At 38.2% G+C, this 17684-nt stretch overlaps 2 protein-coding genes and 2 long non-coding RNA genes across 5 annotated transcripts; 2 read left to right on the forward strand and 2 right to left on the reverse strand.

Moving 5' to 3' along the window:
- The first annotated feature begins 689 nt into the window (after positions 1–689).
- Positions 690–8229, forward strand: LOC113030971 (cornifelin homolog B-like). The gene is made up of 5 exons (XM_026182783.1): positions 690–761; positions 2939–3041; positions 6909–7022; positions 7107–7264; positions 7777–8229. The coding sequence occupies exons 1-5, from the start codon at positions 690–692 to the stop codon at positions 7897–7899; spliced, it is 570 nt and encodes a 189-aa protein (XP_026038568.1). The 3' UTR covers positions 7900–8229.
- Positions 8230–8314: 85 nt separating this feature from the next.
- LOC113030766 (uncharacterized) lies at positions 8315–10979 on the reverse strand. 2 transcript variants are annotated; one of them, XR_003273648.1, is made up of 4 exons: positions 10860–10979; positions 10244–10301; positions 9101–9257; positions 8315–8838 (listed from the first exon to the last, which is right to left on the reverse strand). It is a non-coding gene; the product is annotated as an uncharacterized LOC113030766 (long non-coding RNA). The 2 variants fall into 2 exon arrangements; XR_003273647.1 differs by having other exon boundaries at positions 10244–10979.
- Positions 10980–12922: 1943 nt separating this feature from the next.
- Positions 12923–17161, forward strand: LOC113031113 (cornifelin-like). Its single transcript, XM_026183004.1, has 4 exons — positions 12923–13286; positions 13594–13707; positions 14736–14893; positions 16808–17161. Exons 2-4 carry the CDS (start codon positions 13602–13604, stop codon positions 16928–16930), a joined length of 387 nt encoding a protein of 128 aa, XP_026038789.1. The 5' UTR covers positions 12923–13286; positions 13594–13601; the 3' UTR covers positions 16931–17161.
- Positions 15487–16412, reverse strand: LOC113031114 (uncharacterized). The gene is made up of 2 exons (XR_003273685.1): positions 15939–16412; positions 15487–15584 (listed from the first exon to the last, which is right to left on the reverse strand). It is a non-coding gene; the product is annotated as an uncharacterized LOC113031114 (long non-coding RNA).
- Positions 17162–17684: the final 523 nt, after the last annotated feature.

The raw sequence follows: 17684 nt of genomic DNA on the forward strand, positions 1-17684 counted from the left end.
TCTGCAATTTGTCTTTTCTTAATAAAACCTTTCTTTTTTTGAACTGGAACTGAAATTAGATTTTTTGTTTGTGTGCACAAACTTGTCCAAATAAAGACAATTCTGATTATCTTTAATGTCTGGTTGCTACAGAGGCTGTATTTATTTCTTGTCACACAATAGCTGCTTTGGCAGATTTGGATTTGAACGCTTCTTTGCTTTAGCAATCTTACTCTCACTATTCCCTTACGTTGTGAACCCCATTTTAGACAGTGTTTGTAGGTTTACCACAAATTTGAAGTTGTATTGTTTCAGTCTCATCATTTAGTATGTTGTGACTGTAAGTACACATGATCAGCTGGGTAACTCTCATGTGCTAGTGTGAAGGTGGAATTCAGAAACTTGAAAGCAGCAAGGCTGACAAGTCTGTACAGTTCAGAAAAGGCTACTAAAACAAAGAAGAAACATCTTGTTTATGTTGGGCATTAAACATACAGCCCATAGCTTTTTATTCTTTTCCCTCTGCTGCATGCACTTGGCCTGTTTCCAGGTGTTGAACAAGTCGAGAACAAAGAGGGTGTTGAAACTGCTCCGAACTACTTAGTGAAGTGATTGCTGGCATCTGAAATCTGCATTTGCACACTCTGAAACCTTGTACCCCACTCATTATATTCGCAGAATCAAAGTTCAGAGTGGGATGGAAGAGACCCATGATTGAAGTCCATCAGGGTCAGTTTGCTGGGTTTGCACTGGCTCAGAGCGGCCATCAGTCTAGGCGAAAGGTAATGACAATGCTGCAAAACAGTCATTGAACAGCAAAGTAGTTGCTCTGCAGACCTTACTGTGTCTATTGTTCATCTACATCTACCTTGGTATTATCTTTGACTTTGTACAATTTTATTCAATTGTACAGAGATTTATGTCACATTCATTTTCTGCGTGTGGGGGAAAAAAGAAAGTAGACCACCATCAACACATCTATTTCAGGATCTCTCAGTCTGTGGAGAAAGAGAAAGGAGAAAAGGGCTTTTGTGTGTTGCAGGTGTGTAAAATCTAACGTTCGTTGACGTTAACATGATTAGTAGCTACTGTCATACAAATATGTGACCAAAATGAAACTGGGGCATCTGATGACGTTTGTTTTTGATGGACCAGGCGGCTATGAACCGGCTCTAAATTCCTATCAAGCATTCCTTCTTTTTGTTGGACATGTTTATTGTGACAAAGTCACGCATACGTTACTTTCTGCAGGAAGCACCCACAAGAACACCAGATGTACACCAGCTATTTAATAAATGCAAATGTAAAATTTGACACCTCTTGTTGTGTTTGTAATACATTTTTTTCTGATAATAAATAGTTTAGATCAGGGGTGGGCAACTCCAGGTCTCGAGGGCCAGTGTCCTGCAGGTTTTAGATGTGTCCTTGATCCAACACAGCTGATTTAAATGGCTGAACGACCTCTTCAACATGTCTTGAAGGTCTCCAGAGGCCTGGTAATGAACTAATCGTTTGATTTCGGTGTGTTGACCCAGGGTGAGATCTAAAACCTGCAGGACACCGGCCCTCGAGGCCTGGAGTTGCCCATCCCTGGTTTAGATGATGCAGAACAAAATTCAGCAAACTCTAAATAGGTTAAAAAAATATTTAGAAATTCTAGTAGAAGTTTAAAAGCATAACTTTTCAACTTTTCAAATTCTCACTCAATAATGTAAAATGTAATAGTAATAATGTAATGCCTTATCAAAAAGTTAACTAGCTGATAGTTATACTGAAGAAAGACGGAAGTACTGATGCTGATTGTCGACCTTAAGCAAACAACATCTATGCAGACATCTATGTAGACAGTGATGTACAAAACTCTGACTAAACCTGTCATTGTGTTTGAGAAAACAGCGACAAGTGCAACAGGAATGCAGGGCTATGCAGGAAGGGTAGAAGGACAGATGATTGTCAAAACCTTTTCCATTCCTTTGTTTGTTGTTTTGGATTTCTCAAGCTATTTAGGTTGATCTGCATTTACAGGCAGGCATTTGTATGTTGGCAAAGAGCAAAGTCATAAAGCACCAATCATTTCTTTAGTGTCTGTCTTGCTAAAATTTTATTTAAAATTTTTCGCAACAGTGTTTTGGTCTGGACACCATTCCCTAACATTCACGGTACATTCTTTAGTGCTCCTTTAATGTGGTTTGTTGTTTAAAGATGATGATGTGTATCATTAAATGGAAAGTTAATGGTGATTGTTATACTGAATAGAGTCTGGGAGAGGTTTATGTACTTATGTTCCTTGGAAGGAACAAAGAGGTGACCTTTTGATGCCAAAGCCAACTTTTTGTGTCATGTTTGTTTGTCTAGTTATTGAAGATGAACATTCATGGTCTTGTGCCCTGACATACACAGGAAACAAAGTGAAGGAAACTTCTTCTAGAAACTTTTAATTAAATTAGACTTTTGCAATCCAGCTAATCCAGCTGTTGAAAGACAAACTTTTCTTTATAATCAAAATGCAACGAAACCTTAATCACAGGTTAATCCAAGGTTTCAATTTTCTTCCAGGTCTAATGAAAATACTGTTTTGGTTTGTGGTCATTTTCACCAATTGTTCCTTTAACTAAGTCTACCTTCTGTTGGAACAAGAAAGTTGAATTGTTTAAAAAATAACCTACATTACATCTGTATCAGTTTTTAAAATGTTCTTGTAGGAATTGGTCTCTACCTACAAACAGCGTAAATATTCTTGCAGGAAAATGAGAAATATGTCATCCTGTTATTATTATTATTATAAAGTCCACTAACGTTTATACTTTTCTTTTCAGTAAAATTAAAGAACTAAAGCAGTGTTACATATTCTTTTCCGTGGTTTTCTTTTAATCCACTGCGCGTTCCAGTGGAAAATACAACTATATCAAAAAAATTTTTTTTTAAATGGTGAACCGGTGTGTCCGGATTGTCCTGTCAGGTGATCGCTTGTGTAAAAGGGCTTAAAAGAGCTGCGGAAAGCAAACATCACCTGTGCCTGCACAACATTGAACTCAGAGCTTTCTTATCTTCAAACACAAAAGGTAAGGCATTTTATTTTATTTTGCTTATATCCTCATAAGGTCATTTTCATGCATTAATGATGCAATTAATGACGTGAAAAGTGTATGATTTTAATTTGAAAAAGTATTGTGTGTCATCAGTCTGTTAGAGTTTTGGGTTGGCATGTGGTTTCTAAATTGTGTAAAAGTTTCCAGTGCAGTGATGTGTGCTGTCATAGCTGTAGCAGTGTGCAGTTAGATAACTGAGCACTGAAACTTTTATTCCTTTGCAGCCATATTAAATATGTGTACAGTTATTCACTGGCCACTTCATTAAGTACATCTGCCTAGTACTGGATTTGACCCACCTTTATTTTTACAACTGCCTACAGTCTTTATGGCATCGATTCAACAAGGTGTTGGCAACATTTCTCAGATATTTTGGTTCATATTGACATGATAGCATCACCGAGCTGCTGCAGATTTGTCAGCTGCACATTCATGATAGGACTCTTCTGTTCTACCAGATCCTAAAGATGCTATGTTGCATTGAGATCTGGTTGCTGTGGATAGCATTTGGGTGGAGGGAACTCATTGAGAAGTTCTAGAAACGAGTTTGAGATGATTAGAAATTCGTGACATGGTGCGTTATCTTGCTAGAAATAGCCATCAGAGGACGGGCGCACTGTGGTCATAAAGGGATGGACATGGTCAGCACTCAGCTAGGCTGTAGTGGTTAACCCTTTCATACATGAACTATTACAACTGCAATTAGGAATTTTTTCTTAAGTATTCTTATTCATCTTTAGGCATTAAAAACAATTTTTGAGGTTCACTTTTTTAAACACGTACTTAAGTACACTTTGACAACACTGACTGACCAGTGGATGGCAGGGTATGGAGTGACAAATCAGTGTCCAATTTAGTGGTTTATGTGCCATTTATGTATACCATCAACACTGACACAAATACAAGAAAACAGCCTTTGAATAGCTGTCCACTGCAGTGACCACTATGCATGAAAGGGTTAAATGATGCCCAGTTGGTATTAAGGGATGCAAAAGGTGCCAAGAAAATATCCCCCAGACCATCACAACACCAGCAGCCTGAACCATTAGTACAATGGTTTTCTTTCACTTTCTTTATGCCAGATTCTGATCATACCATCTGAATGCCTCAGCAAAAATTAGGACTCATCAGACCAGGCAACATTTTTCCAATCTTCTATCGTCCTGTTTCGGTATGCCGCCTCTTTGCTGATACGGGTGGCAACTAGTGTGGTCTCCTTGCTGTTGTAGTCCATCTGCTTATAGGTTCGACATTTTGTGTATTCAGAGATCCTCTTACATAGTTTTAGTTGTAATAAGTGGTTATTTGACTTACTGTTGCTTTTTAAATCAACTCAAAGCAGTCTGGCCTTTCTCCTCTGAACTCTGATATCAACAAGGCATTTTCACCCAGATAACTGCTGCTCACTAGATATTTTCTCTCGTTTTTTGCAATCCAGCAGATCAGCAGTTTCTGAAACACTCAGGCTGTGTCGCACTGCTGGCACGGTCTCTGCACAGAAAAAATCTGCGTTGCGCACAAAAAAAATCTAACCTGAATTGAAATTAAAGTAAATATGTTAACAATTCTGTTTTCCAGTGTTAGTCAGTTATTGACTGGCTGCTCCAGTATGGGATTAGAACGATGCCACCTTATCCCATAGTCCAGCCACTGATGCGATTCACATTCGTATATACGCAGCTAATCAACGTCGTTGACAGGCTATGACAATGTGCCGACACCAGTGTTTTAGCGAACAAAGCAGCCTGGCTGATGTGGAGTGAAGCCACGTTAATGACAAAGTGTACAACCATTGGAGATGTGAGCAGGACAGACGGAACAACTGACGGAAAAAGTGTGGACTTTCTACCAGTTTTTAAATTGTGTTGATCGGCCACATAAAACCAGAGTTACGATAAAAATATCTGCAATGTTTGGTTTTCTTCCTGAATACTATCGTTGTTTATATTTACTGCTGGAAGAAAACGCTGGAAAGCCTGTGAGCAAAACCAAAACACCCCTCACCCTTTCCCATTGGTCGAAAAATGTACTATGTTGACCAATCAAAAAATGATATGGCAACATGGCATTTAGCTGTTTAGGAAGGGGGAGGTTTTAGGAGTGACGGAGGTGTTTTGAGATGTGAGAGATTTGCCACGTTTATCGCAAATCTTGTGTAGTTAGTGTGTAGTGTAGTCAATAGTTTTGTTGTGTGTGTCAGAACAATGAGGCGACTGCTGAATGTTACAGGTGTTACAGGAGTGATACATCTCCTGTTGTCAGGCCTGCAGGTATCAGGCTGTTGTTCTCCTTTATCTCATAGTGGACAGAAATTATTATTTGGAGTGCCACAAATAATTTGTGTGGCATCAGATTTGATGCAGAACAGCTGATTGTTCTGTAAATAGTTTGAAATGTTTATTTAAAAAAACACCTTGGCTGCATTTTTAGGTAAACAGCTGCAAAAAACTTTGTTGTTTGCAAAACTCAGTTACTTTTTTTTGAAGAACTATATAATTAATTGCCCAACATTGGTCATTATTTACTGTATTTTGCAGAGAGAGAGAGAGAGAGTTACAGGACCCAGACCACAGACTCATAATACAAGTCAGAGCTTTATATTTGTTTAAAAAATAAAGTTGTGTTTTCAAAATTGGAGTTCAAGTTATTTTTACTTCCAATAGTGTTAACATACTGCACAGGTCATGAACAAGATTTTTTTATTTTTTTCATTGTAAATGGGCTAAAGCAGTTAATTAAAAGTAGTCTAACATAAATGTAAACGCTGTAATTTGATTATTTTAATAAACCATGTAACTTGGATGGATTCGATGCTGGCGTGACCACAGTGCTCACGTCTGCTGTCGCTCACAGTGGTCCAAGGGTGTGTTTGCTCAGACACATGAAAAATTAAAGGGAACATTGGTGCAAAGCCTCACAGATGATGTGCAGCAGTGGGTCCCTCAGTCTGTCCTCACTCTGGACACTTGCAGTTGTCACACATGGTAATCAAATGTATGATAAGCTGCAGGATTCAAACACAAGCGTAACTTATAAATACATGTTTATACTTTTATTACACAGTCAGAGAGAAAGACAAAGAGAGAGAGTGCAGGACAGACAGGTGACAGTCTCAGGTGTACACACTGCTACAAAACAGCACAAGAGAAGGAGGATTTAGTGTTTGTGTTATTACGAAACAAGAAGAGTTCCCAGATGGTACAGTGGACACATGTGACTCCTGTGATTAAAGCATCTTTCTTTCAGCTTAACGAGTGAACCGTCAGCTCGTTCAAACACACGTTAAAGTCCGTTTGGCTCGACACCACCGAACAGAGGCAGCAATATAACATAGCTGACTTTAATTATCCATGAAATCATCACATTCTCTGTAGGATTAATGTCAACTACTGAACGGTGTATATTTTTAAAGGCTTTAAAACCAAGTTAGTACAAACGTCACTAATGTCACATAACTTTACCGATATGTGGCCAACAGTAATGTTTTAATGTTCTTCATTATTAAACATTTGCACATAAATAAGTGACATAATATTCAGTACTTACTTTTGAAAGTTTATTTTTCGGCCGTTCCGCTTCAGCCGTCTGCCATATTTTTCGGCAAAATTATCCACACCATTCGCCGCGCTATGAATATTTCATTTGAGCAAACAAAATTTCTGTTTTTAAATTTGCCATTGTGATTATCTGTATAAGTGAAATATCTGATTATATTGTCAAGTTTTGAATGCACTGGTTAGGTGTGGTTAATAAAGGGTTGTGGCTGCTCTCTTCCACAACAGCCTTTTGTAGTGCTTAACCTTGTGATCTTATGAACTTTCAACCTGGTTCCTCCTTTAGACTCCATCATGACTGATACGATGGTCGTCACGCAGCCTCAGCCTGTGATATATGTTCAAGGGTCGGATGAATGGTCATCTGGGTTATTTGACTTCTGTGAAAATGTGCCAGAGTGTAAGTGTCTCTGATTTATATCTATACCACAGCAAGTACTAATTCACTGCCAATGCACTGTGCTTATCATTTCTCCTTTTTAAGGCCTTTTTGCTTACTTTTGCTTACCCTGCTTCGCCTGTAAAACTTCGAGAGACTACGGGGAAAATCTCTGTCTCCCTCTGGCCGACTGGGTGAGCGGCATGATCCCGCCGGCCACCATGTCCATGAGGGTCTCCATGCGACACCGCTATGGCATCACCGTAAGGCCAAAATTTGATTTTCTTTTTAATGTATCTATATTTCACTCACTTAGCCTTCAGCCACTCTGTTGCACTAATACTTTTGAGAGGAGTTTGTTTCAACTTTTTAAAAGTTGCTTTTATTTGTGTTAACTATTTCTTTGCCTACTGCGCGTTTGCCTACTGCGCATTTTAAGGTTGTCAGTAGGCTACTGACAACCTTAAAACGCGCAGCCTTGTAAAACAACCTTTATAACATGACCAAATTATAACAAAAGAAAGATTGTATATCACCATATTTCGGATTTTTAAAGGAAGAAACTGTATTTTCTTAAATCATTCTGTGTCTGAATAATTTTTATAGATCAACATGTATTCTGTCAACATTATGCAATCTGCTCTTTATCTATAAAACTGTGCTTAAGACTATTTCTTACCTAAGCCATTGGGGTCTTTCAGCTCTTACATATTAACATAAAAAACTGGCCTGGTTAGCCACTTGCTGACCAAACGTCACTGTGTTTTGTTTTTAGGGCACCATGTGTAACGACTGTGTGCTTTCGACATTCTGTATGTCCTGTGTCTGGTGTCAGATGTCCAGAGAGATGAAGAAACGAGCACTCCCAGTCGTTATGGTTGCTACTAAAAACGTGTAACCTCTTCCTTCTTCATCATGTCTGGGGCCACCATCCTCATGGAGTCTTAGCAGCACAATACACTTTAAACAGAAATCCAACTGTAGCCATCCAAGCTTATTGAAGTTAGGAAACTGAAATGAAGTAAAAGGAAACTGTTTTTAATGTAATTAAACTATCATTAACTATCTAAAATAGTGCCTTTTAAATTTTATTTTACATTTTTCCCTTTGAGAACAAAAATTCTTCACCGAGGGGTTTATAATGACCACTTATTAACCAAAGAATACTTTAACTTGAGTTTAAAGGGGGTGTTAAAAGTGTGTTTTTGTGTAATCTCACATACTTTAGTCAGGTTTGTATTTTATTTTTATCTGGCATAATGAAAATTTTAAACAGATAAACTTAAATGACATAAAAATCCAAACACTGTTCTTTCATTTTTTGTCAATAAAATTAAGTGAAAGGCACATGACTCTTATTTTTCTGTGTTCATACAGCACGCTGTTAACAGATGGTAAACATACAAGTGTATGAAAGTGAATTTCAAAAATACATAAAAGAAAAAGGGTTTGGTTACCTTTAATAAGTGCTTTAAAAGTGTAACACCTCAGAACACAACACTGGATGCCACTTCTTTTATTGTTTTCTTCTTTTTTTAATAATTAATTTTGATAGTAGTAGTAGCAAAAGTAGTAATGGCAGAAATTAGTTGGGTGCCAGTCCTTCAAACTAGCATGTGCTAGTTTACTGATATTGATATTTTTGGTAAATTCAGCTGTTTTCTGTTTGAAGGAAGCTGACATTTTATCAGTGATGTATGATCCTGACAGAAGGTTCTTCCACAGTGCGATGTTTTTTTTTTTTTAAATCCTGTCCCTTCTGGCAGGTTTCAATCAGAATTATAACAAAAGGATAAAGCACAGATGGAAAAGCACAATGTATCACAAACTGATGCACCTGTAAGAAAAAACAAAGGGAAAAAAAACTGTTCATTCAGTATATGAGGACATGCATTGATGTATATAAGATGCAGAGAGTATTGTAGTCTCTTATGTTATGTAGCGCAGTTTCTGATACTATAATCAATTTTAACTGTAAGTTCTTAAGAGACTATGAGCTGTCAATGTCACACATCGGGAGTCAATTCTGAAAATTGATAAAGTGTTTAAAATGTAAAGTGTGTGTGTGTGTGTGTGTTTCTATTAAGGATTTCACTCACTCTTTGAACGAATATCAAAGTCTTGGCCCTTTAACAGAGATGTGATAAAGCGCCATCTGGTGGTTGACTTTCATTGGAGATTTTTTCCCTTTAATTTAGCTTGAGGCAGGTGCATGGTTGCTGATTGTTCTTGAGAGGATTTGTGTCTCTGATATATCTGGGGAAGTTAAAAGATGATGAGTTTTCTTGATCGCCTCCATCTATAGCAAAGAGCAAAGTACATACTGTAATCTTGCATGTAGTGTTTTGAATTTTCAGTGCCAGGACTATCCATTATGGGGTCCAGCAGAGCATTAAAGTCACCTATTGTCATTTTTGAGCTATAAATATACTTGCGAGTGATTCTTTGGCATGATTTATTTCGTCTTCTGGTTATTATCTTTTATTCATTTTCATTCCTTGTGCTGTTTTATATGTGAATGGTTGTCTGTCTCTCTGTGGTAGACAGACTGATGGCCTGTCCAGGGTGTACCCTGGTTCTCACTCCATGGCAGCTGAGATAGGCACCAGCACCCCCGCGACGCTGAATTGGAAAAGTAGGTTATTTGGAGTGCGGCATCATGTCTAGTATTTCTGACCCTAAAAGTCTTATTGATGATTTCAGGATACATGCAACAGCTGTTTGTATTGTAAGTTAGAAGGGGAGAATATCAGAAAATGCTATCTTATGCTAACTAAGACCCAGTGGAACCCCATTTCCACTTAACAGAAACCGTACTCATACGTCAGGATTGTTAGATGTTCAGTTTAATGTATGGACTTGAAATTCACTTTAAAGTGAGTTTGTTTTACTTCATGCCATCCAGATTTCATAAAATTTCATTTTCAGGTTTAAAATGAAATGCAGTGTGGTCATATTTTTATGGAAGGAACTGGAGTTTTGGTAAAGCCACAAATCCAGTCAACACTGTCTAAGGAGCTTGGGCACAAAGCAACTAGACTTCTTCAGAATATGTTTCACGTCTCATCTAAGAAGGTTCTTCAGTTCTAAAAGCAAATAGTCCCAGGTATTTTAAACCTAGTGCTAGGGGGGTGTCCCCCTACTAGAGGATTGTTGACCCATTATTAATAATATGCCTAATCAAATGAACCAAGATTATCATCAGAGGTTTCATGTGAAACCACTGTGAAACTTTGACTCACCCTATCATTTGACCTATTGAGGTCCCCTGAGGCAAGATGTGAGTGGGGGTTGAGGCACCTGGGAAGAGACATCAAGATTGCATTGTAGGTAGCAGACAGTTGGTGTCGTAAGCCAGTCTGACTGCCGTTCACAGTGCACGTAGACGGCTTCTTTCACTACTCTTTCAAACCACCTGTCTTCTCATTCCAAAATGTGAACACTGGCTTCCTCGAAAGAGTGACCTTTATCTGGTACTGTACACAGACATCCAGTCATCACAAAAACGCACTTATGTGAGTGGAGAGTTCTGTAAATAACCTACTAACAATGCACTGATCTACAAAGAAAGATGCAGTCAGTTCATTCCAGTAACAATCATTCCAGCAAGAGCAGCACAAATATTAGGTCATAACAAACGGCTTCAATGCAGGTATCCCACCAATCTACTTACCAAATAGCACAAGTTTTATGTTCCTAACCGAATCGATATGTTTTTTTTAAAACGTTTTTGCAGCTGTTCTCTGGACAAAACTGATAGGGACTCATCCTCCCTTAATACAAATTGTGCCAAGGTGTGATGTCGCAATCTGAAAACAGCGGATCTATCTGGCATAAGGAAGAAAAAACACAGCTTACCATCAGATCTTGACGCAAACATGTTTGATTAAAGTTACCGTTCTATCGTGTGCCACGTGAGTACCTCGGAGGTTGTAGTTACTTATTAAAGTAAATATTACTCAGACACACTTCAGATCGAAGCCTGAGTATTTGCTGCATTTTGAGAGACATCGCTACTTGGTTTGAAACAGATGGATGAGAAAACCAGTCTGTCGTGTTTTAATTCTTTACCAATCTTTGTGTGGAAATGGGGTTAAAACCCGAAATGCCAGATTTCAGTCAACTTCCTGGAAAACACAAGATGTCTGCCTGCACAGGTTTAACAACTCTGTGACAGGCCCAGGGGCAGATGTTTCGCTGTCTTTTTTTCACCTACCACCAAAGTAAACAAGAGTACATAGCTAAGTCTCTCTTTCTCTCTCACACATACATGCACACAGTTCATGCTAAGATGATAGTGAATAGTAATAATCAACTATATTAATAACATGATTCCAGCTTTTGATCAACACCAGTGGTGGATCTGCCAATTCTGGTATTCTATGGCAAATGCCAACTGGGCTCCATGGTGCTAGGCAGTGAGCACAGGGCCAAGTAGAAGATGTTCGGCCCTCAAGCCACCCTCACAAAGTCTGCGTTTTACTGTTTGGTCAGAGACATTTACACCAGTGGTCATTTAGTAACTCTGGTAATGTTCCTGTTCCTACTTGGACAAAGGAGCAGATACCAGTCCTGCTGATGGGTTAAGGGCCTTCTACGGCCCAGTCTAGCTCTCCTACTGTATTTGTCTGTGCTGGGAGGCACAGACAAACCTTCTGGCAATGGCATGTATTTATGTGCCATCCTGGAGGAGTTGGATTCCCTGTGCAACCTCTGTCGTATCTAAGTATCATCTCATGTTACAAGTAGTGACACTGACCCTAGCCAAATGCAAAATTAGTGAAAAAACAATCAGTAAAGATGAAAAACCATTCCTGTTTTGGGGGTTGTATCCTCTAGTGCACCTGCTATTAACTTCATCAGCACCAGAGCAGCTGGAACTGATTAATGACCCCCTCTGCTACTTAGCCGACCAAATCAATATCCCAGAAGTTTAGAAGTGTCTCTTGAATTTTTTTGAGCAGTGTATTTCCTCTGACATCAAACCTTTTCATAAATTTTTAATCCACTCTTTTAATCATTTGAGTGTAAAATGACTGAGAAAATACAGAACAAGTTTATTTGACCACCACCAAATATAAGGTTTATGTCACAGCTGGCCTACATTAACAGTATTGATCATTACCAAAATATTTCTCATATTTCATTGAAGGTTAATTTACCAGTATGGACAATTATATTTGTAATGCTAAAATGTAATCATTATTGTTATCGATGACTTTTCATAGCTACTTTTCTACAAAAAAGCAGACAAAAAGAAAAAGCACATTATTATTGTAAGGTGCCAAATTACAGTTGAAATCCTAACAGAAAAAATTGTTTTAGTTTTTGACTTCCCAGATAAGTCCAATGTTCCGGCTCACCCAGTCCAGCCGCCCAGTCAGATGTTACGCCCTTGGCGCCTGTCATAACCCATATAAGGCGTATCTTTGCATCTTATATTAAGATCCTCTTCCCGCCTCCTTCACAGCGATGCTCATCGCTGTTTCATCAGAATGTCAGTGTTACTGAAAATCAGAAAGATGTGGAGCTCTGATTCCAAAGGTTTTGGTGAGGACAGAGCCAACGCTTTGGCGTCACGCCCGCAACGTTGACTCATCCACGCACGCCAGTTCCTCACTTCATCTCACAATAGCACATTCCAAATGCATGACCACTCCTAATGGAAATCATAACAATCACATAAAGGAACATAAAACCTCTATTGTTACTGTTGTTGTTTTTTCGGTGTTAATTACAGTGAATTGCCTGGCGCGAACTTTGGGTTAGGGCAACTTGACCTGTCGTTTTTCTGCCCACAGCTTTTTAGTTCAGAGGGCACGAGGTCACTGGAGAAATCAAACAACAACAACAACAACAACAACAACAACAACAAAACAAACAAACAAACAAACAAAAAACCCCAACACGCTCACTTTAAAGAAAAAACACACACACTTGAGACATGTATATGAATATGAAATACATGCATATGAATAGAGAAAGCTTCCGTTCCGTCAGTAATGGGAGTCCTCAGTATGCAGCAATACCACATATATTTCCCCGGTGAAGTGAAAGCAGTGTGGGATCATTTTTTTCCGCATTAGACAATGACCTTTCCAGTTGCCGCACCTTCGCTTCAATATTAACACAAAGTTGCGGAGTGAACCGGTGCGTCCGGATTCTTCTGTCAGGTGATCTCATGTTTTCTAAAAGGATTTAAGACATGAGAGCTTCTCGGAGCTTTCAGAGATCAGCTGTGACCGAACATCCACCTCAGAGCTTTCTAATCGTCAAACACAAAAGGTAAGACATTTTATTTATTCGTTTAGTTTCGTTCCCATCCACATGAGCTCAGACTTTATATATTAACCACAGTGAAATTATAAATATAACGAGCAGCAGTTTACTGTTTTAATTTAAGAAAGTAATGATATTATAGGCCTATTAATAACCAACATGTTGACAAGTAACAATTTAAAAGCAGAGGAGCTCTTTAATGGTTATTGAGAAAGGCTGGGAGTATAGTGAACATTTACCAGCTTTCCTGAAATACACACCTGATTGTAAGAGGACTTGCAGTTGGAATTTTTCACCTTGCTCTTTCTTTTAGGCGCCATCATGACTTCTAAAATGGTTGTTCGGCAACCTCAGCCTATGATGTATACCCAAGAGTCTGATGAGTGGTCAAGTGGGATCTGTGACTGCTGTCAAGATGTGCCAGGGTGTAAGAGTCTCTTAATTATCTTCAAAGTTTATAGAGGACTTTTGCTCTGCAGTGATCGTCACACATGTGACAAAGGAACTTATTTTGCTCACTCGAAGGGAAAATATTTATTCCTAATAATCAAATTTTTAAAACAGTAGGAAACAAAATCAAAACAAACAACAAACAAACAAAAATGCTGTTTTTGTATTTCATTATCTATAAATAACATAAAAATGAATCAAAGAGTGTTTTTTGTTTTCTGGACCTGAACCTCCTGATGAAATCCAGGAAGCCACACCTACATAAGAATTAAGGCCGTAGTATGTTTTTTTTTAATGTGGTGAGAAAGGCATTGGTCCAAGAAAGAAAAAAAGGATTTATTAACATCCTCATATTTTCATTTGTATTTTCAAACACGTGGTGTGCGTCATGTGATTGGTTGTTTTAATCAGACAAAAAAAGGACAAAAGATAATTGTACTTCCGTCATACTTAGGTGTTATTTTCAAATTTAACTCATAACTTGTACATACCCACATGCACAACTATAGCACTCACACTTATTTTTTCCAAAGACATAATAACCCCGTTTACACTATTTTCAAAGATCTGATTTGTTTGGCATTCATTTTCATTTCATTCTCTACAAAAGGGAATTTCTATTCTAATAACGATTAGCGTCTTTTAAGAGCACATGCTCGCCTTTTTTTCTTTTCTACATTAACTCACTGTGTCCTTGTATAATTTCAGCATCATAATGATGTTAGATCTTATTTCTTCTGAGTTATTACTTAAATGGCCAAACCGAAATGATGATAGGACAACTATAAGACATTTTATTTTCAGTTTAAATCAATAATAATGCTACTTCCTTAAATAGATTTAAATCAGACGTCTTTCTAACACATTCTACATAAATAGCGCGGCTTATTGTCCTGTTTTCTTTATTAAGCATTTCAGGGTTTTACGTGAGTGTGTGTAGTTGAGTGTTTTCCTGGTTTCGCAGTCCATATCATTTGCTTTTCTCTGTATCTTTGCCTCTTTCAGGCTGTTGTGCTTTCTGGTGCTTGCCCTGCTTTGCCTGCATAACTTCGAGAGATTATGGTGAGCCTCTCTGCCTCCCCCTGCTGGAGATTTTCAGTGGTTTTATCCCGGGAATCACCATGTCCATGAGGGTCAACATGCGACAGCGCTATCGCATCAGGGTAAGGCCAATGTTTTCAGCTTTATACAGTTAGTTCCCGAGATGTTTGGACCAATATAATTAAATACATCAGACCCTGAGCTTTCATTTGAGAGATTTTTTTTCTTTAAGCAGGTAACAGCAGGTGACCTATTAATAGTCATTAAGTCAATGGTAATGGTCTTATAGCTAGAACTGAGCCAAATAAGCAGAGTTTTAGAAACTAGAATATATTTGCTTTCAAATCAAGTCTGAAACCTGCATTTGTCCTTCTAGTATCAGATTTCGGTTTGGGTATGATCTTGAAAAGGTCAGTGCTGACCTGGTGGATGTTAATAGGTAAAGCTACAAAAACAAAACAAATCCATCTGACAGATAGCAAGAACATTAGAAGGAAAGATGATCCTGAGCAGAATGACTAGAAAATAAAAAGCATGAAATAGTCTCGGAAGAGCTCATGATCCCATTAAACAGCTGGATGTTGAAATGTGCAGAGTTACAAAGTAGATTGGATGGTGCTCAACCCTAAAGATGGGTGTAGCCGGTCTGGCCTTAAACTCTTATTGCCGTTAGTTCTCTGCGTTGTGTTGTGCGAATGACCAGAGGCGTCAGCTCTCACTTTGCCAGCTGGGTGGATTTATTCTCCCAGAACTGTTTAAAATAAAAACAAAACAGTACAGCAACTTCACTTTACTGGACTTCTGCATGAACACCTCTCCTCAGCGGGGCCTCTAGGCGACTGAGGTGCAACATTACAACAAATCCAATTACCAAATAATACTGCTAAAATGTATTTATATTCATATATAACAAACAAAAATGCACTGCATCGTGAACATATAGTGACAATTACCTCATCAACAAAATTATACTTTAGGGAGACTTCATTTACCAGTGGCAATTTTACATATTTACAGTAAGTTGAAACAGTGAACATGAATCACAAACAAACAGAAGATATAACCAGTTCACATGACACAAAAATTAAAGAGGGAGCTCACATACCTGTTTAAAATAAAAACAAAACAGTACAGCAACTTCACTTTACTGGACTTCTGCATGAACACCTTCAAGGGAGAGAGAAGGATAGCGGACCACATGAGAAGCCACTTGCATGCTCCTATGCTCTCATCTGAGACATGCTAACTAGCATGTTACAATAAAGTGCTGTACTCGACAGAGAAACAATAATTCACACTAAAACATCTAACAGAACTATGAGACAAAATGCACAAAGGGAACGAGCAGTGTTTGAATTACTTTTAGTTACTTTAACTGTGTTTATTTGCTCTGTAACTGAGAACACTAGCGTAGGCTCACCTCTCCTCAGCGGGGCCTCTAGGCGACTGAGGAAAATAGCGCGCAGCTACAGGAAGTGACTTCGTGGGAAGTCAAAGGTCACACAAACAAAATAAAAGCTCCCAAAATATAAATACAGAAAATAAACATATATAAATAAACACATATACATAACCAATACTGACAAAGCGAGATAACACTGCAGGATGGATCTTTGGTGAAATATAAATTATTTTTTAATACACCCGTTACATCGGCACTGTTTTTCTTTTTTTTTTTTAGGTCAGAAAGTGGAATATTGTACAATTGCTGGCCAATTCAATGAAACTTTTTGAGTTTTGATGACTTTTGTTGGTCAGTCTGGTAAAGGTAAACAGTGTATTGCAGCATAATAATCAGGAACTGTAGAAAACTCACCTTAAGGAACAATAACTCCAAAACCAATTCAACAGAGTGAAAAGCAAAAGGTTAAAAATGCAAGACTTTTCAGTCCAAACTGCTAAAACACAACCAAACTGTAACCGCACATCAAAAAACCTGATTCATCTCTTTTCACAGGAAAAATCATTTCCATATTAATGTAAAAACTGATCAGATTGACTGTTTATTACCAAACGTGTCTGTATTTTATCTGCAGGGCACCATGTGTCGGGATTGTGTGCTTTCGACTTTCTGTTGCGCCTGCAGCTGGTGTCAGATGTCCAGAGAAATGAAGAGTAGGAATGTTTCAGTTGTTATGGTTGGTGCCAAAAACACATAACCTCTTCGCTCTTCATCATCACCACCTGGGCTGCTGGTTACTTAATACAACACCATCTGCGTGGAATGTCAGTAACATTTTACACCGATGACTTCTTTGAGGAAGAGTAGTGTTCACGTCACTGACAGAAACGTGTCTGTAAATATGACTTTATTAAAGGGAGACGGGATCATGGCTTGCTGACTAAAACATTATAGAAATCTCTTAATAAATGTTAAAAATATATAATGACCTTTGTCTTGAATTTTAATCTTTTTTTTTCTTGTGAGTTTGCTTACATACACAACACTAATGGTTGCATTTAACAAGTCACAATCTACGTTCACAATAAGCACTGGGATTCAAAAATTTGTATAAAAAACTGAAGAATGTATTTTTTTTATCCTGCTTGCAATTAAATAAACAAATAGCACAGAAATAAAAAGAGAGCATGGAGGTTTTATTTATTTATTTATTTATTTGCGTTTATCACCAATAAAAAATAACCACAGTATGTTCAGAAAGCAGTTAATTCTGTGAATGTCCTCTGCGCCTGGGTAAGACTCCACCTCAGGCTAAAGACACACTGCACAGGAAGGTGACGCGGGCTCCTTTAAACACTTGTAAAAAAGTGACACGGCCACTAGAGGGAGTCAAACTCTTTACAATGAGTCCAACAGCTCGTTAAGGCTGAGGTCAAAGTGGGTCACACAGGATCAGACTGACTACAGCATCGCCACTCATGTTTCACCTTACAAGCTGTGCCACCTGTGTG

This window comes from Astatotilapia calliptera, chromosome 10 (assembly GCF_900246225.1).
Source record: "Astatotilapia calliptera chromosome 10, fAstCal1.2, whole genome shotgun sequence".
Taxonomy (NCBI): Eukaryota; Metazoa; Chordata; class Actinopteri; order Cichliformes; family Cichlidae; genus Astatotilapia; species Astatotilapia calliptera.